The sequence below is a fragment of the Mixophyes fleayi genome, chromosome 7 (genome assembly GCF_038048845.1).
Source record: "Mixophyes fleayi isolate aMixFle1 chromosome 7, aMixFle1.hap1, whole genome shotgun sequence".
Taxonomy (NCBI): Eukaryota; Metazoa; Chordata; class Amphibia; order Anura; family Limnodynastidae; genus Mixophyes; species Mixophyes fleayi.
In genome coordinates this window covers 70,799,714-70,823,859 of record NC_134408.1, presented here as the reverse complement: position 1 = coordinate 70,823,859, position 24,146 = coordinate 70,799,714, and the positions used below count along the sequence as shown (strand labels likewise).

Genomic DNA, 24,146 nt, shown 5'->3' with positions numbered 1-24,146 from the left:
ATTTTGGGTCTAATCTGTAGGTCACAGGATTACAGCAATATTGAAGAAGTTGTCAAGCATGATATTGAAGCAGAGAGTGATGTTTATTTCGCTGAAGTGTCCTGACAAGGACAGTTCCACTGATTAAAGGTATAAGGGGTCAGGTCAGATGGAACATTAGAATGATACTTTTCATTACACGACCGTGCTTTTTATACAGATTTGGACACAGCTTTACAGCCTATTTTTTTGAATCGGAATGCAATTTGTTTACCTAACATGGATTTACATGCAATGCAGAGCTAACAATATTTACACTTCTCTGTTATGTGCTAAAACTTGATGCTTGCATTATCTGAAATGCGGTCACACCAGACAGACAGGCAGCGGCCCCCTGCTGGGTATACAGGCTAAACAGGCATTTGTCACTTCGCATAAAGACTTACTTAACATTTCCTGCTATCAACAAACAGACTTCCTTTAGCAATGTTACAAACCCAAACATTGACACTTGCATACAAAACACATCCCAATGTAACACGATAAGTGCATTTCAAATTATACATTGGTGCCTGCACCTCTGATTGAAATACATTTCTACAATAAATTAGTTCTACATGATCCAGCCACAAATAAGCTATGTGTAAGTGATCCAGTCACACTGACACATCAACAATATGCAATAAACAATAAACCTTATCTGTGTGAAGTTAGTATGTTCCCCCCTGTGTTTGCGTATGTTTTCTCCGGGTGCTCCGGTTTCCTCCCACACTCCAAAAACATACTAGTAGGTTAATTGGCTGCTATCAATATTGACCCTAGTCTCTCTCTCCTCTCTCTCCTCTCGCTCTCTCTCCCCTTCGATGGGGCAGGGACTGATATGAGTGAGTTCTCTGTACAGCTCTACGGAATCAGTGGCGCTATATAAATAAATGGTGATGATGATATCTGTTTACAATGAGCTACAATGTCCCCTTATCCAGATATAATTAGACACTGCAGTTGTACTCTGTTGAGCTGGGGAACAAAAGCAAGGGCTATAAAAAGTACATGCTATAATCCACATTTTGTATGAAACAAGGGACAGATTGGTTAGGGTGTTATCAAACCTGTTTCATCACATATAACATGATCTCCAATGCCATTTTTATATTTGTAAAGGGAACAGAGGAGGCATAACACTGAAAAAGGATTAAATAGCCAGAATCTGAGTCATGACCTTAAACTAAAAGATTCAGACCTGAATAACAGACCAATTACAAATTAAAATATGTTTTTGTTTTTTAAGTGAAGATAATCTTATCCGTTAGTGTCTGCAGAAACAGTTCTTTTAGAGGTTCTTGATGTAGAGACATCAAGAACCTTATAGCAGAAATCATCTTTTGAATGCTCATTCTCTGAAACCAGTGATAGGTTCATAAAGAACCAAACCAGTTTGAAAGAATATAAACCTTATACCAAGCAAATTGTTTATTTTAATAAAGCATTTTACTATGAAGACATGCAAACTCACAAACATGTTTATGTAATCATGTAACAGATTTAGAAAGATTTTAGGTGGCAGTTTTAAGTTAGTCTAGTTAACATAATTAGGTTGTTCCAGAGCTTGGTACAAGAAGCCAAATTCCTTATCAAATTTGGGAATGATAAGCTGACTTCCGGAAGTAGATCTTAGTTGAAAAAGTGATGTAAGCTGCAGAGTAAATGTACCTGATTAAATATATGGCTTGTTTGTTCAGAAAACTTTCTAAGGACAGAGAGACACAGTGCACTCCACATCAGGGGGTAAATGTATCGCGCTGAGAGTTTTTCGTCAGGTTTGAAAAACCAATCGGATTCTAGCTATCATTTATTTAGTACATTCTACAACATGACAACTAGAATCAACTTTACCATAAGCTACATCCCCGTAGTCTATAATAGTTATTGGCATCAGTTGTGCGTCTTTCTTTTCTTTTCCCAAAGAGCAAGCCTAGTTATGCCCAAATGCCAACAATTTCTATTGTGAAGCTTCAGCATTGCTTGAGGGATTACTTTGCTACAGATTGGTGTCATTTGCAGTATATTTATTTCACTCCCTGCACAACAGCAATCAAACATGACTTTTTAACATGATATCCAAATTGAGTTATCTTGTCTACACTACTCCAACAGTCCATTTCCTTCCCTTACACTGAATCCTAGCATTAAAAAAGCAAATGTGCTTTTGAAGACAATATCCAACAGGACTTACAAATCAGTCTTGCTGAAATGTTATTTTTTGCAGTGATAAACCAAATTGTAATAGGCAGAGGATACACTATTGATAAGCAGTTGTATTAACGTCAGGGCAGAGGATCACTAGGAAATTTTATTATTTGAGTTTTCCCAGTTCTGTTCTGACAAATTAATCCCATGTCCCAATGAAGTTTATCTGTAGACTAATCTACCTTATTTAAACAACCCACACTAAAAAACTAATTTTTGATCGCACCACAAATCTCAAGGAATCTAGTATTCTGGGGACTGAGGCTTCACTAAATATAGAGATATTGTAGTTCCAGCCTTGCTGGACATGTGAGGGGGTTTTTAGGCAACAATTTTCCATCTCCGCAACAAGACTACCTCCTTTCAACATGTTGTTATCCCTGAATGGAGCTAGAATGCTGGGAGAAGTACTTTAGGAGGAGAAAGCCTTTAATAGAGTAGGATGAACCTTTATGTAGAAGACACTCGCTGCATTTGGTTTTTAAGGTGATTTTCTTTAGGCTATCTTTAATCAGAAGCCCTCATTCGTGATATCTGTTAATGACTGTCACGGACTTACCTGATCCCCGCCGCTCCGTCCAGCCGCACTTCCGCATTCAGGACCATGTGACCGCACCCGGAGGTGGTCACATGACCACAACCCTAGAGGCGGGGATTTTGAATCCCCTTCAGTATAAAAACCTCACTCTGACACTCGCTGAGTGTCAGAGCAACACTTACCTGTTCCTGGCTCCTGCTCTTCGTGGATTGCAGTGTCTTCCAGCTTCCAGTGTCTTCCTGTGTGCTGATCTCTGCCTGTCTGACCCCCCTGGCTCTCCGTTCCCTGTGTACCGACCCGGCTTGCTGACCATTCTCCTATTCTTGTGACCCGTGTACCGAACCTGGCTTGTTGACTCCGAGCTGCCTTCTGATTCTGCCTGACTCCATTCCTGTGTACCGAACCGGCTTGTTTGACTCCGCTACCACCGCTTCACTCCGCTGTACTACATCTTGAGGCGAACCTGGGGACCGCGACCTGCGACTCCTGGCAGCGAAGCCCACCCCGCCTTGCGGCGGTTCTTGGTGAACACCGGGGAGATCGTTAGACTCCGCACCTCAGGTAAGCCAGTGCTAATCAAGATTAGTAATATAGTATCCAGAATCTGTTACAGTTTGCTCTGACCATGGATACCACAGCTAAAGATCTGTTGGAGCATTTAGTAGGAAGGATGGATAAGCAAGAAGCCAACCAAGAGCAACTTTTAAAATTTCTCAATAGTCTATCCACTCGGTTGGATGTTGTCCAGAACAATTCCGGTAGTGGCTCCTGTACCTCAGGCCGCAGCAGCAGCTTCTTCCTCGCAGTTACGGTTACCTAACCCACCCAAGTTCGACGGAGACCCTAAATATTGCAGAGGATTCTTAAATCAATGCTCCATACAATTCGAGCTTCTACCTGGGAACTTCCCTTCCGAAAAAACGAAAGTGGCCTATGTGATTTCGTTATTGTCCGGTCAAGCCTTAGCATGGGCTTCCCCCTTATGGGAGAGGGACGACCCCATTCTACATAACTTCAACCTCTTCTTGTCCACCTTCAAGAAAATATTTGATGAGCCAGGAAGGGTGTCCAATGCCGCTTCCGGCTTACTACGTCTCCGCCAGGGAAACCAGTCTGTGGGGCAGTATGCGGTCCACTTCAGAACTATGGCCTCTGAACTTCGCTGGAACGATGAGGCCCTAGTAGCTACATTCTGGCAGGGCCTTTCAGACCGAATCAAAGACGAGTTGGTATCCCAGGAGCTCCCTACGTCTTTGGACGACATTATCTCCCTCTGTGTCAAAGTTGATTTGCGTTTCAAGGAACGTAATTCCGAGAAGGAACAGTCGCGGCGTAGTATGATTCGCTTGGCCCCCAACTTCCAAACCCCGGTTCTCCCTCCTGAAGAGCCCATGCAACTTGGGAGGACCCGCCTATAAGCCGAAGAAAGGGAGAGGAGATTTCGGAACAAGTTGTGTTTATATTGTGGAGAGAGCGGCCATCTTCTGAGTTCTTGTCCTAAACGCTCGGGAAACGACAGGGCCTAACGAGTTCTGGAGCTGTATCGTTGGGCCTCTTTTCTCAGTGTCAGTCAGTTCCCAATAGTAATGATTGCCTGTCTATTCCCATTTCCCTCCAGTTAGGACAAAAGACCTTCCCGCAGTCGGCTCTTCTAGATTCCGGAGTCGCAGGAAATTTCATTTCTGCCACTGTAGTTAAACAATTCGCTATTCCCACACAAGCGTTGGAACAACCCATCTCTCTGATGGCCATTGATGGGGGAAGACTTCCTGAGGGGTCCATTCTGGTATGCACTATTCCCCTTCTGCTTCAGATAGGAGCACTTCATCGAGAGAAGATTTCTTTTTTAGTAATACAGAGGTCTACCAATCCAGTCATCCTAGGACTTCCATGGCTTTGGGTCCACTCTCCCACCTTGGACTGGAAATCTGGTCACATATTGTCATGGGGACAGTCCTGCTTCTCTCGCTGCCTACAGAGAGTGGTTCCTCCGAATAGTCCTAGACGTTCCCAAGAATTTCCTGTGACTCTCCTACCTGAACCATACCAAACTTTCTCTGATGTCTTCTGTCAACAAGAGGCCACTAGACTTCCTCCTCACAGAATCTGGGACTGTGGTATTGATCTGATACCTGGTAAACCCATTCCCAGGGGCCGGGTTTACCCCCTCTCCCTCCCGGAGTCTAAGGCTATGGAGGAGTATATCCAAGAAAATCTAAACAGGGGCTTCATCCGCAAGTCTGCCTCCCCAGCTGGGGCTGGCTTCTTCTTCGTAAAAAAGAAAGATAGGGGTCTCCGCCCTTGCATTGATTACAGAGGCCTAAATGCCATTACCGTTAAAAATCGGTATCCACTGCCACTGATTTCTGAATTATTTGACCGGATTAAGGGTGCCACCATCTTTTCTAAACTTGACCTCAGAGGAGCATATAACCTTATACGCATTAAGGAGGGGGATGAATGGAAGACGGCGTTTAACACCCGAGACGGCCACTTTGAATATCTGGTCATGCCTTTCGGGCTATGCAATGCCCCAGCCATATTTCAGAGCTTTATGAATGAGCTGTTTCAAGACCTCTTGTACCAATCTGTAGTCATCTACTTGGACGACATTCTCATCTTTTCTCAAGATCTAGCATCTCATCGTACTCATGTATTGGAGGTCCTCTCTCGTATCCGAAAAAATCAGTTATTTTGCAAATTGGAGAAATGCACCTTCGAGCAGAGACAAATTCCCTTCCTGGGATATATTATTTCAGGCACCGGTCTACAGATGGATCCCACAAAATTGAAAGCCATACTAGACTGGCCCCAACCTTCGGGCCTTAAGGCCACTCAACGCTTCCTAGGATTCTCCAACTATTATCGTCAATTTATCAAGGGGTACTCCTCTCTCGTGGCTCCCATCACAGCATTGACTCGCAAATCTGCTGATGCTGGTAGTTGGTCCTCTGAGGCTATCCAAGCCTTTATATTATTAAAGTCTCTCTTTTCATCTGCACCCATTCTTCAACAGCCAGATTGTTCTCGTCCTTTTGTCCTGGAGGTAGATGCCTCTTCTGTTGGCACAGGAGCCGTACTATCACAGCGAGGTCCTTCTGGGAAACTTCATCCCTGCGGATTCTTTTCCCGTCGCTTTTTACCTGCTGAAAGGAATTACGGGATTGGCGACAAAGAGCTCCTGGCCATCAAGTTGGCTCTCTCCGAATGGAGACATTTACTAGAAGGAGCGCAATTTCCTATCACCATATATACCGACCATAAGAATTTGCTTTACTTACGCACTGCTCGATGTCTAAACCCTCGACAAGCAAGGTGGTCTTTATTCTTCTCACGCTTTGATTTCAACATCACTTTTCACTCGGGATCTAAGAATACGAAGGCAGACGCCTTATCTCGCTCTTTTGATCCAGCCGACATGGAATCCTCGGAAGATAATAAATTCGTTGTAAATCTATGTCAAGTATTGGCAGCTACACACCTGAAAAAGGGTTGTCCTCCAGGCAAAACATTCATCTTGCCACATCTACGCACCCGGCTCCTTCACTGGGCTCATCACTCACTCTTCTCTGGGCATGCCGGCATTCGCAAGACCTGGGACTTATTGTCCCGAAGCTACTGGTGGCCTTCCTTGCTGGAGGATGTGAAGAGATTTGTTGCTGCTTGTTCCAAATGTGCTCAACACAAGACCTCTAGGAAAAAGCCTTATGGATGCTTGCTCCCATTACCCATTCCTGATTACCCTTGGTCACAGATCTCCATGGATTTTATCACGGACCTTCCGCCTTCCAAATCCTGTACTGTAGTGCTTGTGGTCACGGATCGCTTCTCTAAAACAGCCCACTTTATTGCTCTCAAAGGCCTTCCTTCTTCCTCCTCCTTAGCCGATATTTTTATTAAAGAAATATTTCGCCTCCATGGCTGCCCTCAACATATTGTCTCCGATAGGGGATCACAATTCATATCAAAATTTTGGCGGTCTTTTTGCAATAAATCCGGGATTAAGCTTGACTTTTCTTCCGCATATCATCCCCAGTCCAATGGGGCTACTGAGAGAACCAACCAAGAATTAGAAAAGTTTCTAAGAATATTTATCTCTAGTAACCAAGACAACTGGGTGGATCTTCTCCCTTGGGCCGAGTTCGCCCATAACAACCATTTCCATGAGGCCATCTCTAACTCCCCCTTTTATGTTCTGTATGGCTGCCATCCTAGACTACCCACCTTCTCTCAAGTTTCATCTTCTGAAGTTCCAGCAGTGGACTCTCTGTTTCGTAACTTCTCTGATATTTGGGAACAAACCAAGACAAATTTAAAGCAAGCAACTACTCGTTCCAAAAAATTCTACGATAAAAGGAGAAGAATGACTCCAAGTTTTTCAGTTGGTGACAGGGTATGGCTATCCACCCAGAACATTCGTTTAAAGGTTCCCAGTAAAAAATTTGCTCCCAAGTTTATTGGCCCATTCGCTATATCTGAGATTATTAATCCCGTAGCCTTTAGATTGAGTCTGCCTCCCTCTTTACGCATACCCAATGTCTTCCATGTCTCCTTGTTAAAACCGATGGTAACCAACAGATTCTCCACCTCATCCAGAACTCCTCCTCCTGCTGTGGATCGGGATCAAGTTGAATACGAGATTAAAACTATCCTAGATTCTCGTAAAGTTCAAGGTGCCATACAGTTCTTGGTAGATTGGAAGGGTTACGGCCCTGAGGAGCGCTCATGGGTAAGAGCCATTGATCTACATGCTCCCCGTCTACTTAAATCCTTCCATAAAAAATTTCCTTTGAAACCCTGTTAGGTGTTCGGAGTCCACCTTTATGGCAGGGGGTACTGTCACGGACTTACCTGATCCCCGCCGCTCCGTCCAGCCGCACTTCCGCATTCAGGACCATGTGACCGCACCCGGAGGCGGTCACATGACCACAACCCTAGAGGCGGGGATTTTGAATCCCCTTCAGTATAAAAACCTCACTCTGACATTCGCTGAGTGTCAGAGCAACACTTACCTGTTCCTGGCTCCTGCTCTTCGTGGATTGCAGTGTCTTCCAGCTTCCAGTGTCTTCCTGTGTGCTGATCTCTGCCTGTCTGACCCCCCTGGCTCTCCGTTCCCTGTGTACCGACCCGGCTTGCTGACCATTCTCCTATTCTTGTGACCCGTGTACCGAACCTGGCTTGTTGACTCCGAGTTGCCTTCTGATTCTGCCTGACTCCATTCCTGTGTACCGAACCGGCTTGTTTGACTCCGCTACCACCGCTTCACTCCGCTGTACTACATCTTGAGGCGAACCTGGGGACCGCAACCTGCGACTCCTGGCAGCGAAGCCCACCTCGCCTTGCGGCGGTTCTTGGTGAACACCGGGGAGATCGTTAGACTCCGCACCTCAGGTAAGCCAGTGCTAATCAAGATTAGTAATATAGTATCCAGAATCTGTTACAATGACTTTCACACCAACAGTCAAGGTCCAGGATGGAACTCAGCAGGGCTATCTGCACTCTTCCTTTTTTTTCGTCTATTTCATAGAGCCCCTGTCAGCACAGATTTGGTGTAGCGGCAATATTTCAGGAATTGAAGTTGGCAACCTCCAACATAAGATTGCCCTGTACGGCGACAATGTTTTAGTTACGTCTACTCACCTGCTTTGTTCCCAAATCTTGGGGAAAGATGTGCATATAGTGTCCTGTCTGGCTATAAAAATGACTCTCCCCTTCTCTATGAAAAAAATACTCCATGTGACAGGATGGACCGCCTATGCCACCCTGTCTGTTGTTGCTGGGAACTGGCTGGGCTTACTTTGCCACCGTTCCCTTTTCGTTATCCAAAAAGCGCCCTCTTGTCGCAGTAGCAGGGGCTTACACAAGCTGCTACCACTGGACTCCTTACCGGCATCCAGTTTCTTCTGGGTCACTGACGCTGCTAGCGTGTCTCCTTGCTGGTGTACCTGGCTGGTAACTCCGGACCTCTTACTGTGGATCTGGGTTGCTGTGAATGGATCTCCCCTGGCCTATCACACAAACCAGGGCTGCTGGGTAGCGCAGAGTGTTGGCACTGGAATAGCTTGGGTCCAAACCGCAGAGACAGCCGGAGAACGGATTAGATTTGAGGGTCTAATCTGTAGATCACAGGAAAACAGCAATATTGAAGATGATTCCAAGCAGGTCTTTAAAGCAAGATGTTTATTGCTCACACACACTGGTGGAAGGTCCCAGTATGATCAGGTCAGATGACAATTCAGAAGAACACCTATATCCTCACAGAGCACCTCTTTTATACAGTTCAGAAATAGTCTATTTTTAGAAACAGGATATACTCTATTCACACAGAAACAGAAATTTACATGCATTTCAAGGCTAACAAAATTTACACTTAGCTATGAAATTCATTCTGACACAGTAACGACCCCCTGGTGAGGTCTTTGGCCAGAGCAGGCATGACACTTCATCACAAAACTTCGTTAGCACTTTCTGCTATCAGACTTCCTTGCACATGTCCTAATTGCAGGTTTCCACAAGCCTTTACAAATCCTAAACAACGACACTTCCATACTAAATACATCCCAATACACACCAGACCTCCATCCACAAAGGATTATTGTATCAGTTATATGCATCATAAATAGGCATTTCCTATAGCAAGGTTAAACAGAGACAAATTTCTTTCCTGGTCTCAGAGATAACGACTTCCTATCTTACACTAAACAAGAATAAGTGCAAATGCAATTACATAAATAAGTGCCCTGCGCTATTCGCTTTAAATACATTTTTTACCCAAAAGTTATTTAATAGTGATCCAGTCACACTCCAGCTAACCATTAATTTTAGGTGCATATTACCAAAATCTTATGTGGATTGGGATGCAGCGAACAATGTATTTACGATAAACGAATACCCAACATGCAGATGTCTAAAGGTGCCAGACATAAAGCCTAATCAATTTGCATCAGACCTGATGCAATGCATCCAAATTCATCCTCTCCCTTGGCCCCATCTCTGGGGGCATATAGAATGGATACTGATCGTTTTGAAAAATGAGTGACCCGTTCAAAGTATTACAAATGGTCCTCCAAGATACCCTCAGTGATTGTTGATGGACAGAGTACAGTGTTGAGAAGATTCTAGAAAAAAGGTCCTTTCATAGACCTTTTCTGGAAAACTCCATTTAAGGGATACTTTGACCCCCCTCCTCAAGAGCAGTGGATGCAGATATGTTACGGTGCTGGTAGTTTCAGTTCTGATAGTCAGAGCAGGCCTGTACACGACCTGATGCTGAGTCTACTAGGTTCAGAATAAGGAGGCAAGAAACGATGTAGTTCTTCAATACTTCAATGAAAAACATATATATATATATATATATATATATATATATATATATATATATATATATACATATATATATAAATTATGCAATACCAGTCTATTCACAGCACAGATGATAATATGCAGGTGTCAAATAGCCATGGCGGAGCGTGACAAGGATAAACACATAACATAACAGTCTTTATATATATATGCACATGAACAGACTTACAGAAGGCTGTGAATCAGTAGAGGCACAATGGAGAGAAAACGAAGTCTTTGTAATATGCACAAGATGATACTTGCAGCAGGGGAGTCCCAGTAGAAGTGCTTCAGCACTAGGTAGAGAAATGAAACTCATACACAGGAAAGACACAGGGTCAGGATACACAGGAGTCCAAGGAATCAGGCTAGCAACAAGTTGCACTGACAGTGAGCAGATGTCAGTGCTGAGTTTAAATAAAGCAGGTTAGAGAGACCCGCCCTGAGGAGACAGGGAAAGTAACAAAACCTGGTCAGGATTGTTACAGTACCCCCCTCCCTAGGGGTGGACTCCGGACACCTACGATATTTTTTTAGGGAATCTTTTCGGAAACTGTTTCAGTAAACGAGGAGCATGAATGTCTGAAGCTTTAACCCAGGAACGTTCCTCAGGCCCATAGCCTTTCCAATCGACCAGGAATTGCAGTGATCCTCTGGATCTACGAGAGTCCAATAGTTGTTTAACCTCATTCAGTTTGATCTTGAGAAGTAGCCAGAGGCGGAGAAGCTGTGATGCTTCAAACTTGATTTTGTACCACCGGTTTTAACAGAGAGACATGAAACACATTGGGAATCCGCAGTGAGGATGGAAGTTCCAATATGAAAGCTGCTGGATTAATTATCTCGGAGATTCGGTAGGGACCGATAAACTTGGGTGTTAGTTTCATACTAGGAGCTTTTAAACTGATATTTTTTGTGGATAACCAGACTTGATCCCCTGGAAGAAGTGGAGGGGCAGGACACCTTTTGTCATCAAAAAATGTTTTAGCGCGTGCAGCAGAATTCTCCAGATTACTTTTGGTTTGAGTCCAAATGAGAGAAAACCTGCGTAGCAGGGAATCTACTGCAGTAACTGAGGAGATAGGAGTTTGAGAAAAGGTAGGTGGTCTGGGATGACATCTATACATGACAAAAAAGGGTGAATTACCAACAGCTTCATGGAAATGATTGTTATGGGCGAACTCAGCCCATGGGAGGAGTTCCAGCCAAACCGCTTGGTGAGCAGACACATACATTCGTAGGAATTTTTCAAGCTCTTGGTTAGTCCGTTCGGTCAGGCCATTAGACTGAGGATGGTATGCCGATGAAACGATCAATTTAATGCCTAACTGTGAACAAAAGGATCTCCAGAACCTTGAAACAAACTGTGAACCACAGTCTGACACAATATGGAGTGGACAGCCGTGGAGGCGAAATATTTCATTGATGAAAAGTTCTGCCAACAATGCGGAAGAAGGGAGTCCTTTGAGAGGAATGAAATGAGCTGTTTTCGAAAAACGGTCTGTCACCACCCAGATAACTGTATGAGCTTTGGAAGGAGGCAGATCAGCAATAAAGCCCATAGATACTTGAGACCAGGGTACTTCAGGAACAGGTAGAGGAATAAGAGGACCGAAGGGTCTATGCCGAGGAATCTTATGTTATGCACATTTAGAGCAGGCAGAAACAAATGATTTTACATCTTTCAGAAGGGATGGCCATTAATAGTACCGGGTCAGGAGTTCTCCAGTCTTGACTCCCGCATGACCCGAGAAGCTAGATAAATGGGCCCAGCGTAACAACTTGAGACGTAGATGTGGTAATATGAAGGTCCTGCCTGGAGGGCAAATAGATTTATGCACAGGAGTAAGAGCCAAGACACAACTAGGGTCAAAGATGGGATGAATGTCCTAGGGAGAATCCTGGTCTTCGGAATGAAAGGACCTAGAAAGTGCGTCTGCTTTTTTATTTTTTAGATCCCGGACGAAAGGTAAGTCTAATATCAAATCTTGAAAAGAACAAGGACCATCTGGCTTGACGCGGATTCAGACATTGAGCCGAACGGAGATAAATTAGGTTCTTATGGTCGGTATATATCGTAATGGGAAACAAGGCCCCTTCTAATAATTGTTACCATTCAGACAGGGATAATTTAATAGCCAATAATTCTTGATCTCCTATACCATATTTATTTTGTGCTGGGAGGAATTTGCGAGAGAAAAACCCACATGGATGTAGTTTCCTAGAAGTGTCACGTTGAGACAAAACTACACCAGTGCCCACTGAAGATGCATCTACCTCCAAGAAGAAGGGACGTTGGCAATCAGGCTGCTGAAGAATAGGAGCAGAAGAGAAGGCTGACTTTAGATGCTCAAAGGCAGAGATGGCCTCGGGGGACCAAAGCTTGGGGTTAGCTGATTTCTTGGTGAGAGCAGTAATGGGGACATTGATGGTAGAATACCCCTTGATAAATTGTCTGTAGTAATTGGCGAAGCCAAGGAAGCGTTGGATAGCTTTCAACCCAGTGGGCAAGGGCCAATCCACAATTGCTCTTCGTTTAGCTGGGTCCATTTGAAGGGCTGTGCCCGAGAGGATGTAGCCTAAGAAAGGAATCTGAGGTTGCTCGAAAAGGCACTTTTCAAGTGTACAGAGTCAGGACTTGACCTACATGCTCCCTATGTGAAGGGAGGTCTCGAGAAAATATCAGAATATCGTCTAGGTAGATGATGACGAATTGATAGAGAAGGTCTTGGAAAATATCATTCATGAGGGTTTGGAATACAGCTGGAGCATTACAAAGCCCAAAGGCATTACAAGATATTCAAAGTGCCCATCGTGTGTGTTAAAGGCTGTTTTCCATTCCTCACCTGCTTTAATACGAACGAGATTGTAAGCTTCTCGTAAATCTAATTTGGTGAACACAGTAGCACCTTTGATCCGGTTGAACAGCTCGGAGATGAGGGGTAACGGATACTTATTCTTAACGGTAATAGCATTAAGTCCTCGAAAGTCAATGCATGTCCGGAGGCCGCCATCCTTCTTTTTAAGGAAAAAGCATCCAGCTGCAGCTGGAGAGGTGGACTTCCAGATAAAACCTTTTTGCAGATTTTCTTGAATATATGTAGACATTGCCTGGGTCTCAGGAAGAGAAAGGGGATATACACGACCACGAGGAATGGGTTTGTCAGGAAGAAGCTCGATTCCACAATCCCAAATGCGATGAGGGAGAAGCTTGGTTGCCTACTTTTCACAGAAGATGTCTGCATACTGTTGGTATTGAGGAGGTAAAGATGGTAATGACAATGCAGTGGTTAGATGAAGAGGTTCTACTTTCTTCAGACAGTGAGACTGATACCGTGATCCCCAGGACAAAATTTGAGCAGTATGCCAGTCCAGAGTTGGGGAGTAGAGACGTAACCATGGCAGACCTAACACAAGGGAATTGATGGTCTTTGGAAGAATTGGGAGGAATATTTTTTCCTGGTGCAGGATTTCAATCTGAGGGGTGAGGGGGAACAGTCTGGAACTGCCTCCTGGAATATTACTGCCATTGATGGCTGTGAGGCATACAGGACGCTCCAGTGGTGTAGTAAGAATATGATATTTCTCAACCACAGTGGCGGCAATAAAATTACAAGCTGCTGTTTGGTCTGAGCGTTTTCCCGGACACGTAGGACAACTGATGATGCGATGGGCCTTCCCTCCACAATAGAGGCACAGATTATTTTTAAATCTTCTCTCTCTCTCACTTGGAGAGAGGCGGGACCTACCCACTTGCATGGGTTCTTTTGGGGACTTGGAGGCCCCTAAGTTCTGGAACACAGGGCGATGATTAGGACACCGAATCTGTTCCTTTTCTTGAACCCTCTCCTTGAATCGAAGATCTATTTTGACACACAACGAGATCAGATCATCCAAGGAAGATGGGAGGTCACGGGAAGCCAACACGTCTTTTATTTGATCAGATAGGCCTTGTCAGAACGTGGCCACCAGCGCTTCGTCATTCCAGCGCAGCTCGGAGGCCATTGTCCTAAATAAGATAGCATATTGTCCCACAGAATGAGAGCCTTGGCGTAAATGAAGAATTCCTGTAGCTGCACTGGAAAGCCGACCAGGTTCATCAAAAATTTTTTTGAAGGTTGTCAGAAATTCTGTATAATTTTGCAGCAAGGGGTCATTCTTCTCCCATAGAGGTGAGGCCCAGGCCAGGGCTTGACCAGAAAGAAGGGACAGAATGTAGGCAATCTTTGCCCTATCTGTAGGAAAGTTTCTGGGCAATAATTCGAAGCGAATTGTGCACTGATTCATGAATCCTCTACATGACTTGGGGTTCCCATTGTACATAGGAGTATTAAGAATTTGTGGGTACACGGTAGTTGTGTTAGCAGAAGACTCAGCAGATGTCTTAGATTTATGGGAGGATGCCAGAGTGTCCTGAAAAGAATCCAGACGAGAGGATACATCCTGTATTAACTGCATGAGACGATCTTGATTGGTCTCTTGTTTTTCCACTCTCCCTATTAAGTGTTGAACACCATGGATGATGCTTCTCCCAAAGACCTATTTCATTTCCTTTTTTGGGTCAGTGCAAACTGTTACGGTGCTGGTAGTTTCAGGTCTGATAGTCAGAGCAGGCCTGTACACGACCTGATGCTGAGTCTACTAGGTTCAGAATAAGGAGGCAAGACACAATGTAGTTCTTAAATACTTAAATGAAAAAAATATATATATATGCAAATGATGATATGCAGATGTAAATTATCCACGGCGGAGCATGACCAGGATAAACACAATAACAGTCTTGATATATGCACATGAACAGACTTGCAGAAGGCACAATGGAGAGAAAACGAAGTCTTTGTAATATGCACAAGATGATACTTGCAGCAGGGGAGTCCCAGTAGAAGTCCTCCAGCACTAGGTAGAGAAATGAAACTCAAACACAGGAAAGACACAGGGTCAGGATACACAGGAGTCCAAGGAATCAGGCTAGCAACAAGTTGCACTGACAGTGAGCAGATGTCAGTGCTGAGGTTAAATAGAGCAGGTTAGAGTGACCCGCCCTGAGGGTGAGTCATGTGATGCACAGAAAAACAGAGCAGACAGGGAAAGTAACAAAACCTGGTCAGGATAGTAACAAAACCTGGTCAGGATTGTTACAAGATACGCTTCACCACGATCTTCATTGCTATGGTCATCTTTGTGTAGCCAGGCAGGCAGTTGAAATTCAATCAAGTGATCACACTACAACAGAATCTGGTGGTAGGGGGCCAACTGTTCTCTGCATTGCCTTATACCCTGAACTCTGCCTGGACTTTGGACCTTGTCCTGTCAGTTTTCAATCTGCGTGAGTAACTGCATTTTTCCTTTGTACACAGCCTTCCATGTATGCTTTACATTTGATTAATTTAAATGTCTAGTATACCTGGTGTTGACACCTGCCTCAAAATAAACCTCTATTACAGTGTGCCAAGACTAGGGGGCAGCAGAAATCCAGCTCTAAGGGAAAGTGGGCTGCTGAAGGTGAAGACTAAGACTAGCCAGACTGTAGGGGCTTGAGTCATTAAGGAAAGTAAGGCAAATAAAAAGAGTAAATGTTCTCCGGGACAATCCATGGTACAATGCAAGGGGTGGAAATTAGTTTTCTTATTTTGCACATAAGTTACATACTGGCTGTTTTTTCATATAGCACATAAATACTTTATAACTTTTTTTTTACACTGAAATTTAAAGTTGATTTAGGACATGCCCTATCTCAACTATAAATCTGTCCCCACATTTTAAATGTTCCTCTCCCTCCAATGCAACATGGTTTTGCCCAGGTGCAAAATTTCTCCTTTTTTATGCTTTGCTTAATGACTCAGGCCCTAGAGGTTTATTGTGGGAATATAGCATCTGGTTGTCACACTGACCCAATCATTGGAGACTGTATATAAAACTAATCTAAGAGATTAGAAACATACAGAAAAATGTTTTTCGAACAATGAAAAAAATTGTGATAAAGGATAGATGAGACTAAAAATTGAAGGAGGTAGATATGTTGAAGAGGGCAAAGAAATTGCAAAATGTCAAAAGAACTATTTTTGCTGTGCATTTACTGTTGAACTACACAGAAACGTCTCGATAATGCATATTATTTTACTACGTTAGTCGAGAATATTCCCTACTCTAATGAAGGCACAAATATATTTAGTATAGAAGAGATATTAAGTGAATTCTCAATTGAAATAAAAAATATATTTTCCACAAGGTTACACAGCAGAATGTCTGTTAGACTCAAGTATTAGGCAAATCAAAAATGATAGCAGTGCTAGAATTCTCACTGATACCATTTAATATGCAGGCAATAATGGAGTAATCTGATCCAATTGAAGCACTGTTATAGACTTAACACCTGAAAAGCGAATTATTAGGTGAGCTTGTAGTTTGTTACAGAAATATTTAATACACAACTATGACTGGATCACTTATAAATAACTTCTGATATAAATTTATTTAAAGGAAATAGCGCAGGGCGCTTATTTATATAATTGCACATGTACTTATTTTTTATATTGTGTATATTTTGGTAAGCAAAATCTTTAATTTCTGAGACCAGGGGGAGAAAATTCGTTTTTTCTGTTTTAACACTTCTAGAGAAAATGCCCTATTTCTGATGTATATATCTGATACAATAAGCCTTTGTTTTGAAAGCCTTTTGTATATCTTGGTGTAAGGAAATGTCTTATTTGCGGTTTACAACTTTTCCTGGGAAATTATTTTCTTTGGAGGAAATGTGTATTCTGCATCTGTTGGAAGAAAGGACTCATGCTAGATAGACCTTTTGATGAGTGAGGGTCATAGAAAGATGTAATTAGACTTGCTGTCGGATGTCCTTTGTCCAAATTAAAATGCAGGATATCACAGCAAGGCTTAAGATATCACAGATAAGCGTAAATATTGTTAGCTTTGCAATGCATGTCAATCTGTTTTGGTAAACCGGTTACATCCTGATTCTAAAAATAGCCTGTAAGGCTGTGTCAAAAAATAGTATAAAAAGGGAACCCTTGTAAACAGAAATGTATCATTCTGATGTTCCATCTGACATCACTCTGCTTGACAACTTCTTCAATATTGCTGTAATCCTGTGACCTACAAATTAGACCCTAAATCTAATCCATCCTCTGGCTATTTCTGAGGTTTGGACCCAGCTCTCCAGTACCACCACTCTGCCGCTACCCAGCAGCTTTGGCCAGTGTAATAGGCCAGGGGGGATCCATCCATAGCACCCTGATCCATAGTAAGTGGTCAGGGGTACCAGCCCAACTGTACCAGCACGGGAGTATACTAGCGGCGACAGTTACCCAGAAGGAACGTGGTTCTGGGAGCTATAAAGGAGCCCAGTGGTGGCAGCAGGCTCCTCCTACTGCGGCAGGAGGGGCATATTCCGAATAACAAAATGGGATGGTGGCAAAGTAAACTCAGTCGGTTCCCAGCAACAACAGACAGGGTAGCATAGGCCGTCCAATCCCAAATTCCAAGTGGGGAGAAAAGAAATAATATTTGCTCCAAATATTTATATTGAAAACTTTCTTTTTCATATTTCAAATGAAATGGTGTAAATGGATAAAATAGTAGGACTAGCATTCACTTCACCAAACTTGTTCAGTTGTGAAATACAGATAGGAAAAGTGCTTTGAAGAAGTTGATGGGCATCAGGAAAGTCAAAATCCTTGGATATTGTGTTATAAATTTTAATTATCCAGTCTAGCTTCCTTGTTTAATCTTACCGTAGTTGTAAAAGTGGTAGCAGTTGTAAAAGTTCATCCTTTTGAAATCACCAGATGATATGATGTAACGAGTCAAGCTTCTACCGCTACATGTTTCAAAAAGGTCAACTGTGAGAAGAGACAGATGTGATATGACAGACATTTATATATGTCCAAAGTTCAGAGAGGCAGTATTTTTCTAAATTTTCTAGAACAAGAGGGGACACTTTGAGAGCAGTCCTGGAGTCTACTGGAATAACCATGGAGGATGTCACGGGCACTAGGAGTCTTTGCCCAGGATATCACCAGATGATGTTCTTACCAGAGTAATATAGCTGGTACTATGGTCCTCTGGTAGCAGGGTGACAACGGAACCGGAGAATCAGCAGATGGTGAGAGAATGCTCAAGAAAAATCTATGACTAGCAGCAACTGGTAATGACTTAGATGTATGTACACGAGGAACCAGATGGACAAGTAAACGTTAGGAGAGTCAGCGGTCTGCGTACAGCAAGTTGTATCACTGCTATAGTGAGGAGGAATGTCCAGGAGTAGAGAGGAGGTAGTGAAGGTCAGTGGTCTGCGTATAGCAAGTTATACCACTGTCTATAGTGAAGGAATGGATTCCAGGTGCAAGTAGGTAACGGGGAAGTCAGTGGTCTGCGTACAGCAAGTTGTACCACTGCTTATGTGAGAGGATACTTGAAACTGATGCCAATGGGAAACAGCAGTCAGTGGTCTGCGTTCAGCAATTTGTACCACTGCTATATATATATATATGTGAGAAGGGGCACGAGGAGATGAATGTAATGCAGAGGATACACGGGGCACACGGAACTTGATCCCACAATGATATCCACAATACAATAATAACTGACAAGCGCTGCTTGAAGTATACAAAGTCACTATAGAGATCCAGGTATTAGGAAACAAAGTCAATAGTAACAATAGCTTCAGTAGATAGAAGACTCCGGAGATGAACACAACACAGTCCAGACGGATATGCAATACAATAGCAAAGTCAGTGGAAAGTATGCATACCGCGGTTCAGGAGAGCAGGCTGTCAAGGAGACGTGCAGGGATACCTGAACGGCTGAACGCAGGCAGGAGGAGAGACCACTGGAGAATGGAAGCTGTAACCAGGTTGGTGCAGCGCACGGAAGGTAACTGGTAATCAATGGAGCAATACTCAGGAAGCAGTAGTAAGTAAAACTGGAAACATGATGAACACGAGAGAGTTGAGGCTGTCTGGTATCCGGCAGTAGTAGCGGAGGCAGCGGAGGGAAGGCACGCTGAACACGGGAGAGTAGAGGCGGTCTGGAATCCGGCAGTAGTAGTGAAGGCAGCTGGGGGGAGACACGCTGAACACAGGAGAGTAGAGACGGTCTGGAACCCGGCAGTAGTAACGGAGGCAGCGGAGAGCAGACACGCTGAACACAGGAGAGTTGAGGCGGACTGGAATCCGGCAGCAGTAGCAGATAGGAATCAGCTGAGTGCAGACACGATGAACACAGGAGAGTTGAAGTGGTCTGGAAACCATAATCGTAGTAGACAGGAATCAGCTGGAGCTGAATACACGAGGAAACACAGGAACACCTTCAGAGGCTCATGGGGAATGAGACTCCAAGATCGGACAACCAGGCAATGATCACAGGGGGTTTAAATAGGGAGGGTTGCCTGATCATCCAATCAACTAAAAGCAACAGGTACTGAAAGTTTCATAAGGGCTGCACATGCGCAGACCCTCGGGATGGCGGACGGCCACGGTTCCTGAACACAGGAGAAATGGCACTCACAGTCCGGTGAGTGACAGAGGAGTTAATCACTGGATCATCCCACAGCCTTTTAAAGAACACTGGCCTAGGAGCAGAGAGAGGCAACTGAAATGCTGTCTAGCACCACATATAGTTTGAGCAGTTTCCAGGGCTTTGTTCATAGTAGAGATATGAACTGCAGAAAGGCAGTTGCCAATCCTAGATAAATTTGGTCAGAGATGAGAGGCAATCATACTGCAATTTTGTAAGATAAATAGGGCTTGAGGAACTCAAAGCTGGGACAGAGAGAATTTAGAGTAGAAGAGAAGTAACTTAGAAAATAATGAGGTGGAGTTTAGGGAAAGATTGTTAAAGAAAGTCTGATGTGGTGAAATAGTTCTGGCTGAGAGAAATTAGTCCTCTAGCCATTAATATGGAATCTGCAGACAGGAAACTTCTTTTCTTAGCTGATAATGAATTTATTTTAGTCTGCTGACAGTCGTTATTTGTCAAAATTAATGTCAAACCATAGAAAGCTGTCTCATTATATCCCCATATACTCCCAAAAAATGACATAGTCTCTCTCTATGGGGTATTCAATTGTCAGCAAGTTGGGTTTTTTTTGACTGTGTTAAGTCATTTTAGCGCTCTCTTTTTATCATTTTCGAGCAGGTTAACTTTACACGCAATTCAATTCCATTTTTAACGCTACGTTTTTTTTCATCAAAAGGTCCTCCTGCGCTACAGTAGAAGGTCTATTGAAAGTATAGGGTGTGCAAGAGGCAGCCACGTTAAAAGCTATTCAATAAAATATGCTATTTTAAAAAGAGGTGCGAGATAAAAAAGTGTTTGAAATCATGTAAAAATGTGTAAAAAAAAAAAAAGTTAAACTTATGTTTGTCACTAATGCCTAACTTGTATAAGTTGATTTTCTTGTGGGAAAAATACTGAAAAAATACATAAAATTACTAATTATATGTATGTATGTTTTTGGTACAAATATGAATGTAGTAATGTGTTTTGACATGGTATAGATGATTGTATGGTAAAAAATAGTTAAATAAAAAAATATGCTAAAGAAAGTATTGTAATGTAGATATTATCAATGTGTAATGCAATTTAATGTATGTAAATATATGCAAAACCTTTTTTGTGTGTTATACATGACCGCATTAAAACTCTCCTAAAATCTTGCAAACACATTTTTTAGCGCTCGGGGGCAGAGTTCCCTCTTTTTCAATTGAATTTCACAAGTTTTCCCGCAAAACGTTCGCTATTGCCGTCAAAACCCTGCGGGAGATTTTTATTTATTTTTTTAACACGGCGGGGGGAAAAAAAACTTGCTAACAATTGAATACCCTCCTAAGTGTATCATGTCCATTAAAAACTATTTTCAATGTAAGTTAGAATTTCTAATAGTTAACACAAAACAATTCCTAAATTGTTATGTACATTTAAGGGTGAAAAATCAAAATATTATGCAATTTGATTTTGAGAGTGGAGGTGTTTTACAGGACATCAAGCTATAGACAATTTTCCACCTGAGTAACATAAGCTGGGATTTGACATTTACTGCAGTGATATACGGCCACAACCTCTGCCACATCTATATAAAATAAATAAATGCTTCCTTACAGTAATTATAAGTATATCCTGGCTTTTTTTTTCAGTTATAAAGTTAGAAATGTTTAAGTTATGAAATGGGGGGCTGTCTCCAGTTCTGCTACGCCAGGTGCAGTTCTGTGTGTCCTTTTTACAAATCCAAGCCTCAACATTTTGCTTACAGTCTGTAGACAGAAATTGTAGTGCAGTTAACAGGCAAATGAACATTTCCTTATGTAAATGTTTTATCTAGAAATCCGTTCTCCAAAAAGCCTAGAAGAACAGGTAAACAATTGCTGCTTTTTGGTAAGGATGTCATACATAAATGATCACAAAGCATTTTCTCATACAATAATTGCAAGGAATACTGTTAAACTACTTAACTACTTAGGGGGATAATGTTATGAGCAGAGTGGAGAATGATGGGTATTTTTTTTTAAATAATTAGTATATTTTATAGATTAGTTCCAAACATTTCATAATAAGTAACTTTTTCATATATTTATATATATATATATATATATATATATATATATATATATATATATATATATATATATATAATATATATAAAAAGTTATGTTCAATGTTGATATTTGTGCATTAGTAACAAAAATACAAACATACACTCAGTGGCCACTTTATTAATACCGGATAGGACCCCTCTCCTTTGCCCCTTGAATAGCCTGGTATGGATTCAGCAAGTTGCTGGAAACATTCCAGAGATTCTGGTCATGTTGACATGATAGCATAATACAGTTGTGGTAGATTTGTCGGCTGCTCATTCATGCTGCAAATCTCCTGTTCCACCACATACCAAATGTGCTTTATTGGATTGAGATCTGATAACTGGAAATTCATTGTCATGTACGTGCAACCAGCTTAAGATGTGTGCTTTGTGACATGGCAAAGTAGCCATTAGAAGATTTGTATACTCAATATACATTATGATAAAGGGATGCACATGGCCTACAACAATACTCAGGTAGGCTGTGGCATTTAAAAAATGCTCAATTGGTATTAAGATACCTGATGTGTGCCAAGAAAACATTCCTCACACCATTACACCACTAGCTGGCACCATTGACACAAGGCAGGATGGATTCATGTTGTTTACTGAAAAATTTGTCTCTACCATCTTCATGTCGCAGAAGAAATCAAAATTTGTTATACCAGGAGACATTTTTTCCATTTTCAACTGTCCACTTTTGGTGAGGCTATGCCCATAGTAACCTCTGTTTCCTGTTCTAACAGGAGTGAAATCTGGTGTGGTCCTCTGAACCTTGAAGTGGATAGGTTACAGCAGCAATGTCCTGCACAAAAGATGCTCTTCTTCATACCACTGTTGTAACACATTGTTATTTGAGTTACTGTCATCATCTTGAATCAGTCTAACCATTATTCTCTGACTTCTCTTGTTAACAAGGCTCTTTCACCGACAAAACTGTCAGTGACTGGATGTTTTTTGTTTTCCACAATATTCTCTGTAAATTCTAGAGACTGTTATCCAAGAAAATCTCAAGAGATCAGCAATTTCTGAGATACTCAAACACCCCTGTCTGGTATCAACAATCATTCGACTTAGTCACTTAGCTCACATTTTTTCCACTTTCTGGTGTTTGGTCTGAACAACAACTGAACCTTTTGACCATGTTGTGGCTTGAGTTGCTGTCACTTGATTGTTTGATTAAATATTTGCATTAATGAGTAGGTGTACCTAATAAATTGATCATTTAGTATATATATTTGTATGTTATGGTATCATTCACTTAGGAGGTGTGCCATGAAATGATTTACCAGAAATTCTGATGACTCTGAACCCTAATTTGCATAGCATAATTAATGCAGGGTACACATAAAATAATACAATTTTATCTCTTATTTTACCTCCATGCTTTTGATGTAATTTTCAGTTAGATATAAACTAAAACTTTGAAAACATTTATTCTACATTAAAGTTCCACTTGCATTGTACAGTGTAAAATTGTGACTGATAAACTGTTAATTTGTTTTGTGATTTTCTTATCCTATTTCATTTCTAGGTTCTCCTTGGAACGGCCAGCTCTAAACATTGTAATTTTCCCCCTCCTGCATGAGAACTTGGCAGAAGTGATTCGAGATGTACCTATGATGCATTTGGATGAAATAACCTTATTTAAAAGCAGAGTCGCAGAAGAACCCCCAAAACTGTGGAATTAATATTGTAACATGGTAGAAGCAGGGCAGAAAGAAAGCAGCCTGAAATAAAGAACTCACCAAATCTTTGCACTGTTCAGCACAGAATAAATATATCTGTGAGTCATAATGAAACGACTACAAGAATATAATTTTGTTTGTTCGCTTGTTTTGTTTTTGGTTTTTGTTCTGTGGTTTCCTCCCAAGTGAAACATGCATTTTTTATCTAGAAAGGTTCATGGTCCTCCAAATAATTAAATAATAACGTTTTGTGATATATCATTATTTACTTTCAAATATTAATGACATATATATTTGAAGTACCAATTATTAATGCAAAGTTTAATAAAGTAAAATATCTTTATTTGATTAAAGGGGCAGACTTTTATTTATACCAAGGGTTTTTCCCCCAGACCCATATTGTTTGAATCCTGTTGACACCCCTATTAACTTTGTATTTCATATTGTATTTTTTTACATAAATTTTTTCTACATAAGTATATTAATTTTAGTAAATTTGGCAAATCAGAAAAGAGGGACTTTTAAAAAATAAACTATCTTTATTTTTCTTCTATATCGCCATCCTATCCTGAGGGCAGTAGAGTACCTGTCGCAAAACTGGAGAGCAGAAGGCAGCTGTCCTGAAAAAAATCAGTCTTTTATTAAAATAAAAGTCTTTATTATAAGGTAGACATGAATCTGTTATGCAGTGTAAACAGATACAGAAATAATGATAAATGATTTCAGAGGATGGACCTCTGGTTGGAGTCCAGGCTGGACAAGG

The 24,146-nt window shown here is 41.9% G+C and overlaps 1 protein-coding gene across 5 annotated transcripts in view; it reads left to right on the top strand.

Moving 5' to 3' along the window:
• FBXL18 (F-box and leucine rich repeat protein 18) overlaps positions 1-23,936 on the top strand; it is a 182,235-nt gene extending 158,299 nt beyond the window's left edge. For 3 of the 5 annotated variants that reach the window (XM_075179959.1, XM_075179960.1, XM_075179961.1), the window contains one exon: positions 23,230-23,936. In XM_075179959.1, coding sequence (XP_075036060.1) covers positions 23,230-23,386 — 157 coding nt within the window. In that variant the 3' untranslated portion in view covers positions 23,387-23,936. The remainder of the gene's footprint in view (positions 1-23,229) is intronic. The other 2 variants (XR_012678243.1, XR_012678244.1) reach the window with 2 other exon arrangements.
• Positions 23,937-24,146: the final 210 nt, after the last annotated feature.